General features: G+C 43.7%; 1 protein-coding gene across 1 annotated transcript in view; it reads right to left on the bottom strand.

Annotated features, from left to right (window-relative positions):
* MICALL2 (MICAL like 2) overlaps window positions 1–23,538 on the bottom strand; it is a 186,117-nt gene that overhangs the window by 109,655 nt on the left and 52,924 nt on the right. The window contains exons 3-4 of the mRNA XM_040356703.1: window positions 15,041–15,089; window positions 9,391–9,532 (exon numbers count right to left, since the gene is read on the bottom strand). Of these exons, the coding sequence (XP_040212637.1) occupies window positions 9,391–9,532; window positions 15,041–15,089 (191 nt within the window). The remainder of the gene's footprint in view (window positions 1–9,390; window positions 9,533–15,040; window positions 15,090–23,538) is intronic.

The raw sequence follows: 23,538 nt of genomic DNA, 5'->3' as shown, positions 1-23,538 counted from the left end.
CCACCCAAGACAGGGTAAGTGCAGGGCAGACGGCGGGTGGGGGGCACAGTGGCAACATTTGGGGCACAGTGGCAGCATTTGGGGCACACTGGCAGTGATTAATGGGCACAGTGGCAGCGATTAATAGGCACAGTGGCTGTGTTTAATGGGCACAGTGGCTGCGTTTGATGGGCACAGTGGCTGCGTTTGATGGGCACAGTGAGGCTGCAAATGTTTGTTTTTTTTTTTCAGAATCTGTCAGTTTGTTTGCCCCCCCCCCCCCAAAAAAAATTATTTAAGCACCAGCCGCCACTGTTTCTAAAGGGTAAATCCAAGAACAAAAATGTAATATATGGACATAAACATTATAAAGCCTAGTGGAAACAAAGAGCCATTCACACCAATCCCTGTGCCATTGAAGATTACGATCTAATGTCTCGCCCAGTCATACAAATACACACCTTGTCTACATGGCAGCAGTCAATTAAACCTTACCGCGGTATTAAACGCAAAAGCAAACATTTATTGTTTTGCAGCTTATCAATCCTTTGATGTGATGGCTGCATTGGTTTACCTTTTTAGGCTTTCTTCCTTCTATTTTCATCTGGTAATCTGGTTAGTAAGTCTGTTATTTTTTAAAAAAAAAAGAACAAGCTCTCTTGCAGTTACAGGGATGAGACAAACCATTCAATGCCGACAGGGGTGCTCACAATAATCAGCATTTATTTATAGGAAAACCTTCCTGCGCGTCTCCCCGCAGGGATGTAGTCCCAAGGGATGGGGCGAGCACGCTGACTAACCCCCAGCCAGAACGGCTCGGATGATGAGGGCAAGCTTACTGAGGAGGAACAGGAAGTGAGAAATTCAGACAGACAAAGAAAAGAAAAAACATTTAGAAGGGAAATCGAAAGAAAAGGTAAGTGAACTAACAAAGGAACCTATTTAGAAAATAAAAAACAAACCTTTACAGCCCCTTTGAGTCTTGTGCAACATTTTATCCAGTGAAGGACTATTAAGAAGTGAAAGTATCATGCAAGCTCTAGTTTGAGTCAATTTGTCTTTATTTTACCTTCATGCCCTTCCAAAAAAGCTGCTATTTGGAAGGGCATGCAGCTATCCAAGATGAATGCCAGCATGGATGAGAACACAATTCTGTAGGTAGGCTGTGTTCATAAAATTACTTTAAATTTCAAACATTCATACTTGCCTACAGCCACAGTTAGTCTACTGCTACATTTTGGAGTTAGGACCATACCAACGCTATGGGAATATTGCACTGCCTTGGAGGGAATTTAGGATCCCAGCGCTGTAAGGTCGGAATGCTAAGCACCGTTTCACCAAGCATTATTTACACTGCAACAAAAAGGGATAAATCAACCTGTAATGCTATAAAAGAGTCACAGCTCGGTCTGACACACCTTCCTTGCCCGATTATGGCATGCGTCAATAAGGGCAAATTCCTTTTATACTTTATGAATGCACCTGTCAAAGCCGCTGTAACAGAAGTGACATTGAATCTGTCTAGTCAGCTAGAAATGCCTTTTTAACATACAGGTTATATATCTTTAATACATACTGTTATGTCTTAAGATACTGGTGTAGGATCACTAGCATTTTCGGCAGGAGAGGGCCACCATGACACTCACCATATTTTCTCTGTACAGGCTTCCTTTAATGTATAATTATGAAAAGGGACAATTGTCTGCTACTACAGAACAAGGGAGCGTTTCCCTATGCACTAAAAGCCCCTGGTATGCGTAACCTTTCTTAAAGTGGTTGTTAACCCACAGGGTTAAATTATTATCCTCTCTGTTGATTCGTGTAATGTCCCCCTGTGACTGTGCTTTATAAAAAAATGCAGCTATATACCTGTCGCCGATTGGCGCTCACATGACCCGTCGACTCTCTCCTCTCTTGGCCTGACAGCTGCAATAGGCGGGGCCAAGGATCCCCTGCTAACCTCAGCAAGGAGAAGAGAGGTGGCGGGTCACGTGAGTGCCGATCTGCGCTCTGTAAACCGGTATGTATATAGCTCCATATTTTTTAAAGCACCGTCACAGGGGCACATTACATGAATCAACCTAGAGGATCATTTAAATGTAACCCTAATTTGAGCAGCAGGAGCAGAGGGGGTGGGCATGGACACAGAGCTGGCAGACAGGGAAGGGAGGGGGGAGAGGATGGAGGAAAGCACAGAGGAAAAACAGGAGACACAGCGGATGAAGGAGGCAGGTTAACGGACCACCGTGTCAGGGCTCAGCAGCCATGATATATCATGGTCAGATTACAGGGGAGGGCAGAAACTGGCAGGAGCAGCCAGGTATTTCAGGTGTTACAAGGGGGCCAAATTACACAACACAAGCACTGTTCTGTATAAAATGTTTTAAACAAACAGGATTTTTTTTTTTTAGGTTGAACCCTAGGACTTATTTTAATAAAAATGTATATTGGTAACTGTGTATGTTTTTTTTACTTTAAGGAGGGGGGGGGGGGGTCCCCAGACTTCTTCTGTCTGATAACTACCACTAGATGTCCTCTGTCTGATGGCTAGCATTATTCAACCCACTTCCTCTAAACCCTGGTCTTCCTGGACCCACTCCATCCCATGAATGGACAGTGAAAAAAGAAGCAGCACATTGATGAGCTAATCTTTTTGTCATTCTGCTTTCCTCTGTTATCAGCATGCTTTTTGTAAGAACATGCTGACATGCTTGTAGTAGCTCTGCTGTATATGGACTACAAGAGGCTAAAACCAGGTCATATCTAAGTACTTACAAAGGTTGCATTAAAAATACATTTAAATGACTACAGTTGCCTTAATTTGTGCCTTTTATGTCAGTTTTAGGGCAGAGGATCAGCGCGATAACCAGTGTCACCAAACCATGTGTGGGTTTAGACAGGGCTTTTTTTCAGGGGAACTTGGGGGAACTCAGTTCCACCACCTTTGGCTCAGACCCTTTGGTGCCTGCTCACCACAATCACTTGTAAACACAGAAGTCTGGTTTCTGTGTTTACAAGTGACAGCTCTGCACTCTGTGTGTAACCCCCTGAACTCTGCACACTGTATGTAATGCAATTCTGGTATTTAATGCCCCTTTAGGACCCTTCTACTGTTTGTGAAATCTGAACGGGGTCATGGTTGAGTTCCTGCACCTATTTTCTGAGGAAAAAAAGCTCTGGGTTTAGATCCCCAAACATGTCTGAGAGTAGGCATTGATGCCATGTTTCTTCCCGTCTACTAGTGAGAACATGCATGGCCGCCTTTTTGTTTCCTATGCTGTAAAGAAACTTTGAATTGGTTAAACATTCCTTGAACTAGGGGATTCCCATCATTGGGAGTGTTCCTACTCGCTCTGGGGGACTTCTCCAAGAATAATTGAATCAGAGAGAACTGTAGCTGGAGTTTACTGCCAGCACGGCTGCTGTATTCTTCTACTAACTGTTCTAGATGACAACACCCTTGTATCAAGATTTCCTACATATGCTTTATCTGTATCAGAGAAAAATAAAAAGTCCCTTCTTATGAAGGGCAACACAAGCTTCTTTTTTTTTTTATTTATCTAGGTAAGGGCCATGTCAAACTAAAAATCCTGTCATTGGCAACAATTTGACAGCAACAGGGTTGCTAACAGACCATGTAAAGTGTTACTAAACCCAGCACCCTGCATTCACTAGATCTGGTCTCCCGCAGTACACAGAACAATTATTTTAGTAAATATAAACTGCTAAATACCTTTTCTCATCAGCTGTATATAGCAGTCTTATGACTTCTATCCGTGTCTGGTTAAAGCTTGTAGGAGGAGTTTTCATTCTCCTCTGACTGCCCTATAAGTTTGCATGACCCCCAATCCTCTGTCTGGACAGTGCCAATTGGCCCTGTGCTAATCACATGCACCCTCCCCAAAAAACAAAAAAACAAAAAAAAAACGCTCAGGTCCTGCCCCAGGGGACATGTATCAATGCAAAAAAAGTTTTAAAAACAACAGTTTTTCCAGGAGCAGTGATTTTAATAATGCTTAAAGTGAAACAATAAAAATGAAATATTCCTTTTAAATAACGTGTCTGGGGGTGTCTATAGTATGCCTGTAAAGTGGCGCATGTTTCCAATGTTTAGAACAGTCCCTGCAGCAAAATTACATTTCTAAAGGAAAAAAAGTAATTTAAAACTTACTGCGGCTATAATGAATTGTCGGGTCTCAGTAATATAGATAAAACTCATTTGAAAAAAATTCATGGGTCCCCCAGTCCATTACCAGGCCCTTTGAATCTGGTATGAATATTAAAGGGGAACCCTGAACCAAAATGTAAAAAAAAAAAAAAAAAAATTGCGTACGGTCCCCCCAAAATCCATACTAGGTCCCTCAGGTCTGGTATGGATATTAAGAGAAACCCTGCACAAAAAAAAAAAAATGGCATAGGGCCCCCCCCCCAAAATCCATTCCAGACCCTTATCTGATCATGCAACCAGGCAGGCTGCAGGAAAAGAGGGGGGCGAGAGAGTGCCCCCTGCTGAACCGTACCAGGCCACATGCCCTCAACATGGGGAGGGTTCTTTGGAGTCCCAAAACATCTTAACATGTTAACAAGGGCCTCATCCCCACAACCCTTGCCCGGCGGTTGTGGGGTCCGCGGGCAGGGGGCTTATCGGAAACTGGAAGCCCCTTTTAACAAGGCGACCCCCAGATCCCAGCCCCCCCCCCCATGTGAATTGGTAATGGTACATTGCAATCCTACCAATTCACAAAAATAAATAGTAAAAAAGACTGGAGACACTTTGGGACAAGTGCTTTATTAAAAAATAAAAATGTCCCGCGGTGTCCATTGATCTTCTATCACGCCTCCCAACGAACGGAAAAACAGCTCGGGTGACCCACCCCCCTCTGATGCCACGTGTTGGGTATCTGTGAACATTTTCCTAACATTTTTAACTACCTTCTTCACCAAAAGGCTGTTGATATGTAAAGTCAGCGTGCAATATGTGCCAGAGACAGAATTTGCCGTTTGGATGTGTTGGGCATAATAAGGTTCCGTTAAATGTGTGCTGTGTGGTTCAAACCCTGCGTGTCTGTCTGAAGGCCCCAACCACATGCTGGATTAAATGAGACTGTACAGTCAGTGGGTATTATGCTTCTGAATGTGGAGAGACAAATACTACACACCAATGGATACCCAATTGGATACCCCAAGTCAATCAATGTATCCGCAATGCACTGTATTACATCAGGTGTTTGAGAAAGGTCAAAAATTTGTTTTCTCAGTACCACCGGAAAGTCTTGGTTCAATCTCTCGTCAACTCCCGGATTGACTTCAACAATATTGTGTATTTGGGTATGCCTCTAAAGTGGCTGAGGAAAATCCAGCTCGTCCAGAACCAGGCCGCTAGACTAATCTCCGGCTTAAATAGGCGGGAGCATATTACCCCTACCCTGCGATCACTGCACTGGCTCACTGTGGTAGATCGCATTGAGTTTAAGGCTCTCTGTCTCGCCTATCGCGCTTATCATGGGACGGGCCCACAATACCTGAATTCCTTGATAACGCGATACACCCGTGCACGAGGACTTAGATCACTTACAGCTGGTCTCGTCACTTGTCCATCTGCTCGCCTGCTTACCTTCGGGGGTAGACGCTTTTCTGTGAGAGCAACGGCCCTATGGAATAGTCTCCCTGTTTCTATCCGGTCTCTCCCCTCCATTATGGCCTTTCGTAAAAGGATAAAAACTTGGTTTTTTGAGGGAAAAGCAGGCTGAGTCACGTTAGTTTTCCCTGTTGTTCCTTGGTAGTTTGCTTTTTTGTGCTCTCCTTTTTTCTTTTCCTTCTATTTTCTTTCCCTGACTTGATTTATCTATTTACAGGTATGTCTTCTGCGCTTAGACGCTTCCCTGACGGGTCAGTATTTGGCGCATTACAAATCCAATAAATCAATCAATCAATCAATCAATCAATGCCCCTTTCTGTACACCATCCCACTCTTTTTACACAACAAAAACAGATCTTTGCTAAAAAAAAGTGTTTATGGCCCCTTTCACACAGATGTTTCGTCCAATGATTGGATGGATCAAAAACAGACTTTAATGTGTCCCTTTGGGCAGCCGGATTTAAGCAGATGTGTGCCCAATTACAGTGCCTTGCAAAAGTATTCACCCCCTTGGAATTTTAGCTATTTTGTTACATTACAGCCTTTAGCTCAATGTTTTTTTAATCTGAATTATATGTGATGGATCAAAACACAATAGTCTAAATTGGTGCATTAAAATTAGAAAAATATATACATAAAACTATTTTTCAGAAAGAAAAAACTGATAATTGGCATGTGCGTATGTATTCACCCCCTTTGTTATGAAGCCCATAAAAAGCTCTGGTACAACCAATTACCTTCAGAAGTCACATAATTAGTGAAATGATGTCCACCTGTGTGCAATCTAAGTGTCACATGATCTGTCATTACATATACACACCTTTTTGAAAGGCCCTAGAGGCAACACCTAAGCAAGAGGCACCACTAACCAAACACTGCCATGAAGACCAAAGCAGCGCATTGCGGACGGTATACACACCGCTCCTTCACTGCTCCAAAGATGCGGCTAGCGGGACTTGCAGGTGCTATTTTTAACACTATGGCGCCTGTAATACACTCCAGTGTGTAAGGGGTCCAAGTCTGTGTGCAGGTCCACGTTTGCAGACCTGACCAGAGGTGGTCTGATATAGGTGGATGTACATTTATTTACATTATTTATTGGCTGTCCATGAGGATTATATGGGTCCATCTTTCCTCCATCACATGATGGAGGATGAAAGCCGAATGGACATGGATGGGGATCAGTGTATGGATCTCCTGCCCAGTCAGAACTGAGGTACCTGTGTGAAAGGGGCCTTACTGCTGTTTTTGGGAGAGTCGCTATGCTTTTGTCTTGTAGACAGTAAAGACAAGGTTTATCTCGATTTAACTGCACCCCTAAAAATACCCCCAAGTTTTTTTTATTTGCACACTTTAGACCCTAATCTTTATATCTGCTTTAGACATTTTGTTCTGCTAAGATGCTCACCTAGTACAGAATGTCAGTTAATGGAGCTCTACTATAATTTTTTTCCCAGGGCCGGCCCAACTTTGTCTTATGCCTCGTACACACGACCGGTTTTGCCCATGAGAAAACTGCCATTTTTTAGATTGGTTGGGAAAACCGGTCGTGTGTATGCTCCATAGCTGTTTTCCCGATGACAAAACTGCCCCCTAAAAAATATAAACCTGCTCTATTTTTTGCCGTTGTGTTTCCCGTCAGTCTTTTTCTCGTCACGAAAACCGCTCGTGTGTAGGGATGAGCTCCGGCGTGTTTGCACAGTCCACGTGCAGAGCCCGCCAGGAAGTCTGCACGGCGCTGCGCTAATCACAGGCAGGGAGACATTTCCCGATCTCTGCAGCCGAGCATTGGGACAATGTCTCCCTGCCTGATTAGCGCAGCGCCGTGCCGACTTTCTGGCGGGCTCTGCACGTGGACTGTGTGAACACGCCGGAGCTCATCCCTACTCGTGTGTATGCTTTTCCGAGGGGGAAAAAAGCATACACGCGACGGCTCAGAATCAAGTATGAGACGGGAGCGCTCGTTCTGGTAAAACTAGCGTTCGTAATGGAGATAGCACATTCGTCACGCTGTAACTGACTGAAAAGCACAAAGACAGAAAAGCGCGAATCGTCTCTCAAATTTTTACTAACACTAGGATCAGCAAAATCAGCCGAAAAGGTGGTGCCATTTGAATGGAACGTACCCTTTATAGTGCCGTCGTGCGTGTTGACGTCACTTTGGTTGAGCGTTTTTTTTTTTTACTGAACGTGTGTATGCAAGGCAGGCTCCAGAGGAATCACGTCGGGGAAAAACGTCCGGGTTTTGGCATGTCAGGAAAACCGGCCGTGTGTACAGGGCATTACTCCTGCCCTCAATTAAGACATGCTCAGATGTTACCAATTATGTAGAAAGCATAAAATAAAAAAATGTGCAAAAACCTGGTTAGAGAACCTCGTAAAGAGAAAAGTACTGTGTGTTTCACCATGAGGGAAGCCAAGTTAGATATTGTTTAGAGGAGTTTTTTGAGACTCTTCTTGTCCATGTTGTATTTCCTAGTGTTTATCTGTCAAAGCACAAGAGGTCAGGAGTGAGGGTTATTAGCCAGCAGAGGCCACATTCCTCTCAGCACTGTGGTTTGGAAGAAAGGCTCTCGTCTGTATGAGGGGTACAATGGAAAACATTTTGAAGTAATCTCCAGGGAGACGGAGTCTTTTCATTCCCTCTCAGCTGCACAGGGCATTCCCACAGAGGAGAAAGAGCACCACAGAATTGGTTTTACACAGTTCCCCACGAAGACAACAGTGCTGGATACTTTATTTTATTTAATACCATACTATGCATTAGATTACTCTACTGAAGAACATATAAAACAACAGAACAAGATGGGTTTGCATCTCACTGAATAGTTGATGCAATACGGACTATTCTAAATTCACACAAGCCAAATTTCCAAGCCTCTTAATAAGACTCGTCATGATCTTGGGCAAACCAGACAATGAAAAATGCATAAGCAAAATGAAAAGTCCATCAAAACCATGAGTAGATCCACAGTTAGAGGAAGCTAAAGTTATAAGCAAATCAGTGGCTCGTGCGTCCATAAGAGCGCACGGGCACCGCCCCCTCTCTCCTGCCACCTCTCTATCACCAATAGATAGATTCATGCTTTGCATGAATCCATCTATGGCCGCCGCTGACACCCCCATTCAGGCGCCCGGCCCCTTTTCGACTGCCGGGCAACCTGAATTACGGCAGCAAGTTTTTTTTATTTTATTTACCTGATTAGAGCCATAGGCTCCAATAGGCGTCAAAAAGGGTGAACAGCGAGCGCCACGCTAGGCACCTGTCACCTGATTGGCTGAAACGACAGGCCCTGTGATTGGACGCCAGCTCTCAAATATTTGTTGTCGGGAAATCTGACAGAAAATGTCTGATCGGGGCCTACACGCGGTCGGAATTTCGGACCAAAAGCTCCCATCGAACATTTGTTGTCGGAAATTCCGAGCGCGTGTACGCGGCATTAGAGGTGCCTCTCTTCTCTTTTATACTCTTTAGCTCCTGCTGGATTTTGCTTCTAATCCCCTTCCATTTGTGGATGGACATTTTATGGTTACACAAACCAGCACAAACCTATCACATTGCTATAATCTTTTTATATGGACTATAAACTGAAGGAACTATAAATAAATGGTTGTGGAACGAATCATCTGAGTTTCCATTATTTCTTATGGGGAAATTCGCTTTGATATACAAGTGCTTTGGATTACAAGCACGTTTCGGGAACTAATTATGCTTGCAATCCAAGGTTTTACTGTACGTTTTTCAACTACCAGTAGTTAGCCATGCAACTTACTAGGAGAGCGCCCGTGGAAGTAGTTGTAATACTGTGACACATAAGTCAAGATGCTCAGCCGATCCGGCACACGTAGTACGACCATGTCCTCTGCATCAAGCAGGGCCGGAATTCCAAGTTTTTCCTCGGCAACACGGAAGGCCTGCAGAATGGAGAAACAGGCAAAAAACTCTTCAATTACAAGAACAATGAGATGCCGTTACTAGATCTGCTCTAAGTTACAAAAATACAGCCAGAGAACGGTTTTCAAAAGCATGCTGCAATACCTAAATATAAGACTTCAATAGGGCCGAAACAACTAATCGATTAATCGACAACTAATCGATTATGAAATTAATCGATTACAATTTTCATAATCGATTAATCGGCCAGTAACATAAAAGGGTTAAAAAAAACTAAAATCGTCCCCTCATTAGTACAAAAAAGCACATTGCTACTGTGAATATCACTTTTTTTCACTGTCCCACAGTAAAAATAAAAATAAAATAACCCCTTACAGTAGCGATTATTTGCTCTTTTTGTACTTATTTTTGTTTTTTTAACCCCATTATGTTACTAAACATCTCAGGCCTGGGTTCACACCTCTGTTTTTTTGGTGCTTTTCGCAGAAACACACTACAGTTCATTTACATGTTTTCCTATGGGACACGTTCACATCCATGATTTTTTTTCAGCTGCTGCGTATTTGGAAAGGGCGAGGACTTTTTAACGCAAAACGGTGCTATTTTGTTTTTTTTTGTTCAATATACTTCAATGGAGACGCTGCAGAAAAGCATGTAATGTGTATTTGCTCCAATTTGTGTTTTGTAATCTGCCCAACAACAAATTGGCCCCAAAATGTTTTTTAAAATGCAATTTTTTTAAAGGCTATTATCCAATTGATCGAAACAATAATCGGCCAACTAATCGATTATGAAAATAATCGTTACTTGCAGCCCTAGACTTCAACAAACCTTATTTATGAAAAAGGCTTTCACTTCAACCCTTCTCCATAACCAATAACTGGACAGCTATTGGAGACAAAGGCAACTTATTTCAATTTTTTTTTTTTCCTATTTTGTCTCAATCAAGGAAATAAAAATCTGAGGCCTCGTACACATGACCGAGGAACTCGTCGTAAATTAAACATTGTTTTCCTCAACGAGTTCCTTGTTAGGCTTGTCGAGAATCTTGACAAGCTTCCTTTGCGTACACACTGTCAAGACAAAATCTTGTTGTTCTCAAAAGCGGTGACGTACGACGGCACTATAAAGGGGGGAGTTCGATTCCACTGGCGCCACCCTTGGGGCTGCTTTTGCTAATCTCATGTTACTGCGTGTTAGTAAAAGTTTGGTGAGAGACGATTCGCGCTTTTCAGTCTCTTACAGCGTGACGAATGTGCCATCTCCATTACAAACGCTACTTTTTCCGAAGGCACGCTCCCATCTCATACTTTATTCTGAGCACGAGCAGGTTTCTTAGCATACACACATACGTGATTCTCGTCGTAAACCAGCCCGACAGGAAACACGAGGAAATTGAAACTCCCGACGAGGAAAAAGAGAACTTGTTCTCTTTTTTTCTCGTTGAGTTCCACGACAGTTTGACAAAAAACATACACACGACCGTTTTCCTCGGCAAAAAAGCTCTGCCACTAAGTTTCTTGATGGATTCTGTCGAGGAAAACGGTCGTGTGTACGAGGCCTGACTATTGGTGGATTAGGAGTAGAAGCCATCTTTGGAACATAAAACACCATCAACCCATATTTGATCAAACCAGTGAAGTAGTAGGTTATTGACTGTGACAGACAAAACCACAAAAGTCAGCAAGCCAAAGCTCCTCAAACAATACAGCCATCACCTAAGGGTCTTTGCTAGTACTGGCAATGAAAGCACCTACTCCCTGTCTTGGGATAAACATGGAGGTTACCATTATTACCCAATACTTCTGAAAACTTGACCTGGCTGTCATTCTGATCCACTGGATTTAGTAATTTGAGTTACTGGCAAGCGCAGTGGCTAAGTGGTTAGCACTTCCATCTAGTGCCACTAGGGTCATCAGTTAGAATCCCAACCATGGCTACTAGCTGCCTGGAGTTTGCATGTTCTCCCTGTGCCTGCGTGGGTTTCCTCCGGGAATTCCAGTTTCCTCCCACACTCTCACCCCTCTACTGGTCTTGGTAAACGTTGTCTCTAATGCAGAATTTGAGGGAAGTGCAACATTTTAGAGTCATATCCAGAACAATGGGCAAAGGGAAACATTTCAAAGGGGACACCTGTTCCTGGGGATAAATGTCTAAGGGTCCTTTCACACGTGCGGACCGTTTTTTAGATCAGTTTTTTATCATCATCAGTTGATCAATTTTTCATCCGTTTTTCATCAGTTGTCATCCGTTTTTCATCAGTTGTCATCCGTTTTTCATCCGTTTTTTTTTTTTTGTTAGAACTTTATTTTTATTACATATTTTGATGAAAAACGGATGTTAGCGGATCGGATGTTAAATGGATCGTCCACCAACATCTGTTTTTCGTCCGTTCCGTTTTTTTGACGGAAGAAAAATAGGGTTTTCTTCCGTTAAAAAAAACGGAGTTTAACGGAGACGGATGTTAACGGACGTTAGCGGATGCTCATCCGCTAACGTACGCTATCCTATTGGAAAGCATTGCAGTCTGTAAACGGACGTATGAAAAAACGGACCGCACGTGTGAAAGGACCCTAAGGAATCTCCCTCGCTTTGGGAGATTTTCTCTGAATTACTGTTCCATCTTTGTGACTGAAAGGGAAAATTTCCCCAATGGTACACAGGCAGCAAAAAAAATAAACTAACAGGGATTTTAACTCCTTACTCTATTCAAAACTGAAAAAAAAAAAAAATGTTTTGGCTATACAGAAACCTTAGGCTGGGTTTACACCTCTGACGGATGTGGCTTAGGCCCCATGTACACTGCTGCTACTAAACGGACCTTCAGAAGCAGTTGGACACTTTTTTCAACTGCCCAACTCATTCAATGTTATCTTATGTGTACATGTACACAGGTTCGTTTACTGTTGTTTTTAGGCAGTTGCGTTTGTAGGCCATTTGTGAAGGCAAAAAAATTAGTTCAGACGCAGAAGTTTCCAACGTTTCAGACGTCAAACGCGTCTAAACGCAGTAACCCTCATTTAGCCGTGTTTCGTTTGTAGGCTTTTTTGTTTTTGGTCATTTAAAAAAAAAAATATTTAAAACGCTTCTAAGTGCAAACGCGGCAAAACGTAGCATGTAAATACGGCAAAACAGATGTTTTAAACATGGTTTACTATCGGTCAAGTTAAATCGTTTAGGAGAGGTTGTAAAAACCTCCCGTGTACATGAAGCCTTACAGCAGGGGGTCCATTGTGTCTCTGTTCTCCATTTCAGGGATGAATCGTGGCCAAATTTTTGCTTGAATTTGGCCCTGAGCGAGCAGATCCGCAGCCGCAACAGAGACATGTAAACCAGCTCCATAGAGAGCCGGTCACAATCTCCTGTCATGCGAATAGGATGCAGGGAAAGCCGCATCAAATTTACATAGGTGTGAACCCAGTCTTAAAGTGGATGCAAACCCAAAAAACATTTTTTTTTATGTCACAATGTAGAGTATAAGATTTCCTATCATCTGTGCACAGTCTTGCCACACAGAGTTAATCCAGCTCTGAGCAATCCTCTTTTATTGTTCAGTGAAATACAACAGACTTCCAGATAAAAACCAAAGTCCTTGCTTCTGAAAAAAAGTGCACAATTCACATCCCCTCCCCTGTGTTTTGATTAAATGTTTTCAAAATATGGGGTGAGTCACAGTTCAGTGCCATGAGAAAATGCAACAGCCATCAGAATATACATAGAGCTGGAGGAAAGAGGGGAGGGGGATGTGAATTGAGCACTTTTTTACAGAAGCTGTGTATGTCTACAAGCAGTGCACGAGATATGTAAATAACCTGTCACTCAAGCAAGGACTTTGGTTTTTATCTGGAAGTCTGTTTTATTTCCCTGAACAATAAAACGAGGATTGCTCAGAGCTGGATTAACTCTGTGTGGCAAGACTGGGCACAGATGATAGGAAATCTTATTCTCTACATTGTGACATAAAAAAAAAATGTAACTTTAAGGTCTATTTGAAGCTGCCTCTCAACCATAAGTGCCCCTTGTTGGTGTCAGTGGGGGAAGAATAATGTCTCATATCAGTGGGAGGAGTAGTGCACCAAGATCTGGATCAACTGGGCAAGCAAAGGGCCACATCTGGCCCTCGAGCCACAGTCTGGAGACCACTGATCTGGATCAACTGAGGAATGTACATGGATGTTTTGTATTGGTATGTGTTATTTTTTCTATTGGTTGAACTTATGTAACTATAAAACAACCTATGGAGCTGCTGTACACATGTGCTATTTAACCACTTCCGACCGCCGCATGTAGATATACGTCGGCAGAATGGCACGGACAGGCACATCAACGTACCTGTACGTGCCTGCCTAGACGTGGGTCGGGGGTCTGATCGGGACCTCCCCCGCTACATGCGGCGGTCGGGTACCCGCGGGGAGCGATCCGGGACGACGGCGCGGCTATTCGTTTATAGCCGCTCCATCGCGATCGCTCCCTGGAGCTGAAGAACGGGGAGAGACGTATGTAAACACGGCTTCCCCGTGCTTCACTGTGGCGGCTGCATCGATCGAGTGATCCCTTTTATAGGGAGACTCGATCGATGACGTCAGACCTACAGCCACACCCCCCTACAGTTGTAAACACACACTAGGTGAACCCTAACTCCTACAGCGCCCCCTGTGGTTAACTCCCAAACTGCAACTGTCATTTTCACAATAAACAATGCAATTTAAATGCATTTTTTGCTGTGAAAATGACAATGGTCCCAAAAATGTGTCAAAATTGTCCGAAGTGTCCACCATAATGTCGCAGTCACGAAAAAAATCGCTGATCGCCGCCATAAGTAGTAAAAAAAAAAAAACTATCCCCTATTTTGTAAACGCTATAAATTTTGCGCAAACCAATCGATAAACACTTATTGCGATTTTTTTTACCAAAAATAGGTAGAAGAATACGTATCGGCCTAAACTGAGGAAAAATAATTTTTTTATATGTTTTTGGGGGATATTTATTATAGCAAAAAGTAAAAAATATTGCATTTTTTTTTCAAAATTGTCGCTCTATTTTTGTTTATAGCGCAAAAAATAAAAACCGCAGAGGTGATCAAATAACATCAAAAGAAAGCTCTATTTGTGGGGAAAAAAGGACGCCAATTTTGTTTGGGAGCCACGTTGCACGACCGCGCAATTGTCTGTTAAAGCGACGCAGTGCCGAATTGTAAAAACCCTTTGGGTCATTTAGCAGCATATTGGTCCGGTCCTTAAGTGGTTAAAGGGGTGTATTTTTGAATTTACTAAACAGCCCCTAAAGGGAAAATGTGCTTTTTCTGGATCATTGTCCTATTCTTTAAACCACCAAAACAGTTAAACCCTTTGAGAACAGGGTATTGGACACACTATGGAGGATCCAACATAAGTAGCTTGGTTTCCATACATGGTTAGTCTACAGAAATCAGAGGAGGTTAAAGGCACCGAAGAACCCATGTACAAAGTAAAAGGAAACATCCTGAAAATTAGCAGTATTAATAATATCAGTTGTGTAAATTAACTTACCAAATTATTATTTTCATATACATTCTCCTTACTAAGCAAGTTGAAATCTCTGAAAAAAAAAAAAAAAAGATCAGATACCCTATAAGTATGATATACTATGCCACAGACAGGCAACAAATCCACATTTCCCAGTCATATATACAAAAATTAGTACTTTTTAAATGTAAACAAATGTTATGCTACTTTTGATCATTGGAGGAGAGCAGGCCGAGTTCCCAGCACAGCTAGAGAACCGTGATCCCCTGCTTAGCGTGGTCAGTTCTTAATAGGAAAGCAAAGGGACTGGCAGGAACACCAGCAATTTCACACAAAGGAAGCAATACAGAGAGAATATGATTTTTTTTTTTTTTACTTATGAGTGTTGAGATTCATACCCTTAGTTGAATGGGGGGGAACACCTGTTGAGACCTTTTATAATCTGAAGGTCTATTCTGTATGGTGAAGGTCCATTTGGGGTGAGTGTGATTGCACAAGAACATTACATAAGCATTACAATAACACAAAGAACAAAAGTAGATCACTGAATAGAATTGCAAGCTTTGAACTTTCCACATTGGAAATCAGTTTTGCACTCAAATAGCCAGATTCACAAATAGATACGCCGACGTAAGTTTAAGTGTATTCTCAAAACGGAGATACACTTAAACCTAGCTAAGATACGACAGCCTGCGCCGTCGTATCTTAGGGTGCAATATTTAGGCCGGCCGCTAGGTGGCGCTTCCGTTGAGTTCGGCGTAGAATATGTAAATGCCTAGATACGCCGATTCACGAACGTACGTGCGCCCATCACAGTAAAGATACGTCGTTTACATAAGGCGTTTTCCGGCGTAAAGTTATTCCATCAAACAGCTGGCCTAGTCAATGTTAAGTATGGCCGTCGTTCCCGCGTCGAAATTTGAAAATGTTACGTCGTTTGCGTAAGTCATCCATGAATAGGGCTGGAAGTAATTTACGTTCACGTCGAAACCAATACGTCCTTGCGGCGTACTTTGGAGCAATGCACACTGGGATATGTACACGGACGGCGCATCACGTCGGGTCACCCCCCATTGACATAAAACACGCCCCCTCATCCTCATTTGAATTAGGCACGCTTACGCCGGCCCCATTTATGTTACGCAGCCGTAAGTTAGGAGGCAAGTACTTTGTGAATACAGTACTTGCCTCTCTGACTTAAGGCGGCGTAGCGTAAATACGATACTTTACGCCGCCTTAAAGATACGCGCCCCTACCTGAATCTGGCTAATAGAATATTTTTTTTTTTGTTTTTAGATACCTGTATACTGTCTCCTCCTCCCATGCTCATCTCCATGACTTCTCCAGAGCCTCTCCCATCCTCTAGAACTCTCTGCACCAATCTGTCCGGCTATCTCCTACTCTGGTCACCTTTAGGACCGGTTCACACTGCTACAAATTCAATTGCGAATTTGATCCGTTGCGATTGCTCAGATTCGCAAGTCATTTTACTAACATAGTTTTCCATGAGTGCCATTCACATCAATGCGTTGCGAATCTAAGCTGCGTTAAAAAAGGGTCCTATGCGAGTTTGATCCGTGTGCAATGCGAATTCAGTGCTATAGACTAGCATTCCCTGAAATCGTGGCAAATTCCTGGCGAAATCGTGGTAAAATCGCGCGATTTTGAAGACGCAGCAGTGTGAACCTAGCCTGAAGCGATCCCGGAAAACTCATATCTTCAGGGAATCCTGTCATTCCTACAAATAACAGCTGAACTTGTAACACTTCCATCAGCTCATTCCCCACAGTAATTACCTTTTGTACCACTCGCCCCGCCACCCCATTAGATTGTAAGCTCTGATGAGCAGGGCCCTCTTGTATTTTATTGTATTGTAACTTTTACTGTCTCCCTTTAGATTGTAAAGCACTGCGCAAACTGTTGGCGCTATATAAATTCTGTATGTGACATTTTGTGATTTATGAATTATTTACACTTTGTGATACATGAATAATTTTTGGGTCATTGTTATTATGTATTAAATGTTTATAATACAACTGTAGTTTGGTATGACACATCGTGATACGTTTATGTTCATTATGTTTAATAGATCGATTGGATTTTCCGGCATGGTCAATCATCCCTTTATGCTCAAAAATGTTCAATTGTCTTTGAAATAACACAGTTCTTTTTTTGATCCTATAAAGTCCACAAACATTAAAGTAAATTAACCTGATATGGCTGTTCTGTTGGATTAAGAACTGTTCATATGGTTCTCCACGACCATGGCTGGCATTCCCTGGAAACTCTTGGGGAAAGCAATGCAAAGAAAGAAAAGTCCCAAAAGCCGCACATTACAACAAAACGAGGTGTGTAAAGTGAAAACAGCTTCACGATTCCTCATGATTAACCACTTAAGCCCCGGACCATATTGCTGCCTAAAGACCCAAGGGGTTTTTACAGTTCGGGACTGCGTCGCTTTAACAGACAATTGCGCGGTCGTGCGACGTGGCTCCCAAACAAAATTGGCGTCCTTTTTTCCCCACAAATAGAGCTTTCTTTTGGTGGTATTTGATCACCTCTGCGGTTTTTATTTTTTGCGCTATAAACAAAAATAGAGCGACAATTTTGAAAAAAATGCAATATTTTTTACTTTTTGCTGTAATAAATATCCCCCAAAAACATATATATAAAAAAAAAATTTTCCTCAGTTTAGGCCGATACGTATTCTTCTACCTATTTTTGGTAAAAAAAAATCGCAATAATCGTTTATCGGTTGGTTTGCGCAAAATTTATAGCGTTTACAAAATAGGGGATAGTTTTTTTGCATTTTTATTTTTTTTATTTTTTTTACTACTAATGGCGGCGATCAGCGATTTTTTTTCGTGACTGCGACATTATGGCAGACACTTCGGACAATTTTGACACATTTTTGGGACAATTGTCATTTTCACAGCAAAAAATGCATTTAAATTGCATTGTTTATTGTGAAAATGACAGTTGCAGTTTGGGAGTTAACCACAGGGGGCGCTGTAGGAGTTAGGGTTTACTTTGTGTGTGTTTACTAGTGTAGGGGGGTGTGGCTGTAGGAATGACGTCATCGATCGTGTCTTCCCTATAAAGGGAATGACGCGATCGATGCGCCGACACAGTGAAGCACGGGGAAGCCGTGTTTACACACGGCTCTCCCCGTTCTTCAGCTCCGGGGAGCGATCGCGACGGCGCGGCTAAAAACAAAATAGCCGCGCCGTCGTCCCGGATCGCTCCCCGAGCGGACCCGACCTCCGCATGTACCGGGGGGGGTCCCGATCGGACCCCCCACCCACGTCTAGCAGAGGACGTACAGGTACGTGGATGTGCCTGTCCGTGCCATTCTGCTGACGTATATGTACATGAGGAGGTCGTGAAGTGGTTAAGCCCTGTGGGCGAGACGAAACACGTTGGGGTGTGTGGCCTGGAAGAAGCCTTGACTGAGGCTGTTTTCACTTTCCTCGCACAGGGTTTTGTTGCGATGTGCTGCTTTTGGGACCTTTCTTTCTTCGTATTCCATATCCGTGTAGCGGGGACGAGCTCCATCCCTGCCTGCACTTCTAGCAGCTGACATAAAATGAGGACCTGTCGGAGCCTTAAACGACACCGTTAAGCCTCGTACACATGATCGGATCATCAAACGGGAATTGTGCGATGACAGCCTGTTTTTATGCTTCATCGGACAGTTGTTGTCGGCTTTTCCATGGACAAATGTGGGATTGCATGCTTTAAAATTGTCTGCCAACAACTGTGTGCTGTCGGATTTTCCGATCGTGTGCACACAAGTCCTTCTGACAAAACTCAGAAGTACAAACACGCATGCTCAGAAGCAATGCTCACCATAACACAACATCAGCAGAATTTTCCCAAAGGGTGGCGCTAAAGAGCTGAAAAAACATGCAGTTTCGTGTTTGTTGGCGACAATTCTTTGCACTTTGTATGCAAGACAAGTTCCTGGCCAACGCCCTTCGTAAAAAAAAAGTCCTACGCTTTGTCCGATGAAAATCCAATCGTGTGTATGAGGCTTTCGTTTTTGGCTTAGGTTCACTCTTGGGAAAAGCAGATCAGCCACAAAAGGAGACAGTTTGTGTCCGCAGAGACCCAAGTGAGATAGTTTATGTTTATAAAAAGATCTTCTGTCACAAAGTTCTTACCCAAACAGGTTAAATACGCATTGCCGATCTCCATCTAATGCCAGTAGGCAGCTTAAAGCGGAGGTTCACCCTAAAAACATGTATTTAACATTCCATTCAGCATAATTCCAACATTTACACTATGCCGTTTTTTTATTTTTTTGCTGTACATACCGTCTTATTGTTATTTTCCACCCGGCTTCCGGGTTCTCACTCCCGCGGGAGTAGGCGTTCCTATGCAGAGGCTAGATGATTGACGCCTTGTGAAAAACTTCCCCCCGGTGCATAAGGCGCGTCACCAGTTTTCCGAAAGTAGCCGAACTGCTAGTCGGCGCTATACGGCACCTGCAGTGTAGAGCTGACTGCGCAGGCACCGTATAGAGCCGGCTACTTTCGGAAAACTGGTGACGTGCCTTATGCACCGGGGGGAAGTTTTTCACAAGGCGTCAATCATCTAGCCTCTGCATAGGAACACCTACTCCCGCGGGAGTGAGAACCCGGAAGCCGGGTGGAAAACAACAATAAGACGGTATGTACAGCAAAAAACAAAAACGGCATAGTGTAAGGCCTCGTACACACGATCAGTCCATCCGATGAGAAAGGTCCGAAGGAAAAAAAAAAAAACAGTTAAAGGTTTTTTTTTTTTTTTGCTGAAATGACTGTTTACAGGGTATAGAGACATAATAGTTAACAGATTCCTTTTAAAAAAAGATTAAAAATAGATAAAAAACAATCATATAATGTGCCTGCAGTTTAGTTTGGTTTTTGCTGTTGTTTCCTGGTTCTCTGATGTACAGAGAGCCAATAGAGGGCAGTGATACTTTGTCTAAAACTCCTCAGCACCAATCCAGTTTCGTTTTACACACAGTAATCACACCTCCTTGATTAGTCACCACAGTGAGAAATCTCCCAGTACTGTGGTGATCAGGAAACAGACAACCAGGAAGTGTCCAGAACATAGAGGATTTACAGCAACATCAAAGCAAAAACGAACAATGGAGGACATGAAACCAGGACTGCAGTAAGGTAAAGGAAGCGATTTAGCTAAAAAAAAAAATTCCTTTAGTCACCCTTTAACATTCTCGGCATGCCGGAAATGCTAGCGGTCACATTTGCTTGTGCTCTCATCCAAACTGTCAAACCATCCAAAGGCTGGTGTCATAACTGATCACATGTGCAGCATCATGGCAGTTGCAAATTAAACAGAGGCCAAGATGGCAGCTTCCTTGGTTGAAAACGATAGGAGGGTTTACTTCCACTTTAATTAACCGATCGTGTCAGAACGCGGTGACGCAAAACACAACGACGTGATGAAAAAAATGAAGTTCAATGCTTCCAAGCATGCGTCGACTTGATTCTGAGCATGCGCGGGTTTTTAACCAATGCTTTTGCATACTAACGATCGGTTTTGACCCATCGGTTAGGCGTCCATCGGTTCAATTTTAAAGCAAGTTGACTATTTTTTTGACCGAAGGTTAACTAACCGATGGGGCCCACACACAATCGTTTTGGACCGATGAAAACGGTCCATCAGACCATTCTCATCGGATGGACCGATCGTGTGTACGCGGCCTAAATGTTGGAATTATGCTGAATGGAATGTTAAATACATGTTTTTAGGGTGAACCTCCGCTTTAAGGAAGGGATCTATATGCAGACAATCATTAGCAGCGACTATTCACTGGTTAATAATATGGGAACAATGTGCAGTCTTTGATTGTCCTGGTCCAATAGGGCATAAAGCTGAAAGACAATGGTGGTGACAAAATTAATTATTAAAAGATACAGGTCACCTGAGGTCATAGCGGACTTCAAATTGGTGTCCCTGTAATCAAGCTGAGCTTGTAAAGCCGGGGCAACCAACAAAGCGCAAGTTCACATCCTGACTGGATTTGCATTGCTGGATCCCAGTGTCTAACCAGGTGCTTCCTGTACAGGGACACTGTCACACTGCAGGAGTGACGGGCCTGACTGCGAGATGACAAGGCCCAGACCAAACAGATTAGGATCTCCCGGATAATCAAACAGGACATGAGAACAATAAAGAGATAGCATGTGAGCTAAACAATGCTCAGTAATAAGGAAGCACATGAGACAAGCGTCTATTTCTGTCTAACCCAGCAACAGTACACCCAACGCACACAATGCAAACAGGTCACTGAGCTGTATTCATTCCTTTAATATCAGTCTCCTCAAAATTCACAGGCCTAAAAACATGGAATGGTTATGCATTATAGAGCTCCGGGAATAGAAATATATCAGTCTGTCATGAACACTGCAGCCAGACGCATTCACAGTCCAACCGCTACGTGTCTCTTCCCCAACCCCTCTCCACCAACCCCTCCAATGGCGTCTACCCATCCTAAGATCCCAAAATATACAGCTATCCACAACTTTGCCTTGTACACACGACTGGTTTTCAGGACGAGAAAACTGCCATTTTTTATATTGGTCGTGAAAACCGGTCGTGTGTATGCTCCCCTAGCAGTTTTCTCGACGAAAAAACTGCCCGCAAAAAAATTGAAACCAGCTCTCTTTTTTCCTGTCGTGTTTCCCCTCAGTTTTTTTCTCATCGCGAAAAACAGTCGCGTGCATGCTTTTCCGAGGGGGAAAAAAACGTGCATGCTTAGAATCAAGTATGCAGCCCAAAAGCAGCTCAAAGGGTGGCTCCATTTGAAAGGAACTTCCCCTTTAGGCTTCATTTCCATGGACTTTTTTTTTGTGAGCTGGAGCTAAAAAAACGCCGCGGTAGCGTTTTTTGAGCGTTTTTGTGCGTTTAATGTCTGGTGTTTTTACAGCCCTATTGCTGGAGCCACAGAACGCCCTGGTCCCGTGTTTTTTTTACAGCTCAAAAACGCCTATGCCATTTGCAACTTAAAAACGCCTATGTGGGCATGATGCCATAGAATACAAGGGAAAAGGGGTATTAGGCTGTTTTCAGCCCCCCTTTTCCTTATGGGATTCCTGCAGGGGACAGTTTCAAGTTTCCCCTTATGGTTTGGGCGGGAAGCAAAGGGATTGGTTAGTGGTTTGGGTTACTAGGGGAAAATCCGGAGTTGATGATAGGCTAGATGGGTAGTTGAGCGGGAATGGGTCGGATTGGTTCTGTGTCTTGGGTTGCTGGGGTAAAATTAGACTAGTAAAGGTCCAGGATAGGTCAAGCCAGGTCACCTGGTATTCCAGAATATTCCGGTTCTGGTTGAGAGCCCTATTTAAAGAGCTGGTTCCGTGGATCAGGGCCAGTCGTCCTAAGGGAGAACTGACAGCGGATCTCTGAGCTCTTCTAAGAGCTTTCAAAGAGCTATTCTCACTACCGCTGTTTGTTCCCTTTGGGCGACATGAAGACGCTGGTGCGGCAGCTGCTGGAGCGGGTGGACGCAGAAGACGACGGATGGATTCGGCAGTGCCTGCGCTTACCTTCGGGTCAAGAATCGGTTCCGTTCGCTCAAGACGTCGGGGACCTGCCAGAATCGGTGGACGCCATCATGGAGGAAGAAGATGAAGCGGGCCCAAGCAGGATGCTTCCCCTTCCAGGTCGAGCGGCGGTCACGGCGGCCGTTCGTGAAGAAGAGGCGGGACTTCCGGCGAAGAGGCGGAGGCTACAGAAGAAAACGTTCAGCCCATCGTCCAGCCCACGTCGATCAACGAAGAAGGCGGAGACGTCCCAGCGTGCCAAGCGGCAGGTCGGCCTATCGGAAGCGGCGAGCGGAGTCGGCGAATGGGAGCGAGGGTCATCCAGGCCTGCGGTGACGTCATCACCGCCGCGACGAAGGTCAACAGCGTCATCGGAGCCTGCGACGGGTCAAGATGGTGGCTCTCCAGCGCCGCAAGCATCGGTACGAAGGCCGGATCGGATTGCAGGAGCAGCTGGGGCAATTCCAGTGCTCTGTGCACCTACGGTGACGGCGCATCCCCCGTTGGGGAATTCTCAAGGTGAGACTGAATTTTTAGATGTTTTCTCCGCTGCATTTTCCTCTTTCTTAGCAGATTTCCGGCGGAGGAGTGAGTCGACTAGTGCGGTAAGATTGAGCAATTCAATTCCTTACAGGCCTTCTATAGGTGAGCCAGCAGCGGTGGTCTGGTCCAATGACAGACCTGAGGGATCTGTTGGGGTGCCTGTAAGTCAGGATCCAGGGCTGGTGACGACTATAGCTGCTGGTACCGTAGTTTCACTTCCTGACAGTCATGTCAAGGAGTCAATGCCATGTTATTTATCCCCTTTGGGTTTTCACTTGTCGTCTACAATTAAAGACAAGATATGGAAAGGTGAATTCATAGAAGTACTGTCTTTACTGCCTAATCAGAAGGAAGCTTTAAAAGATAAATCGGACAAAGATGAGGATAAGCGTAGACCTTACAAATCTTTTACAAATTGGTTAC

The sequence above is a fragment of the Rana temporaria genome, chromosome 6 (genome assembly GCF_905171775.1).
Source record: "Rana temporaria chromosome 6, aRanTem1.1, whole genome shotgun sequence".
Classification (NCBI taxonomy): Eukaryota; Metazoa; Chordata; class Amphibia; order Anura; family Ranidae; genus Rana; species Rana temporaria.
Note: the sequence above shows the minus strand (reverse complement) of the source record. Positions and strands in the feature narration are given on the sequence as shown.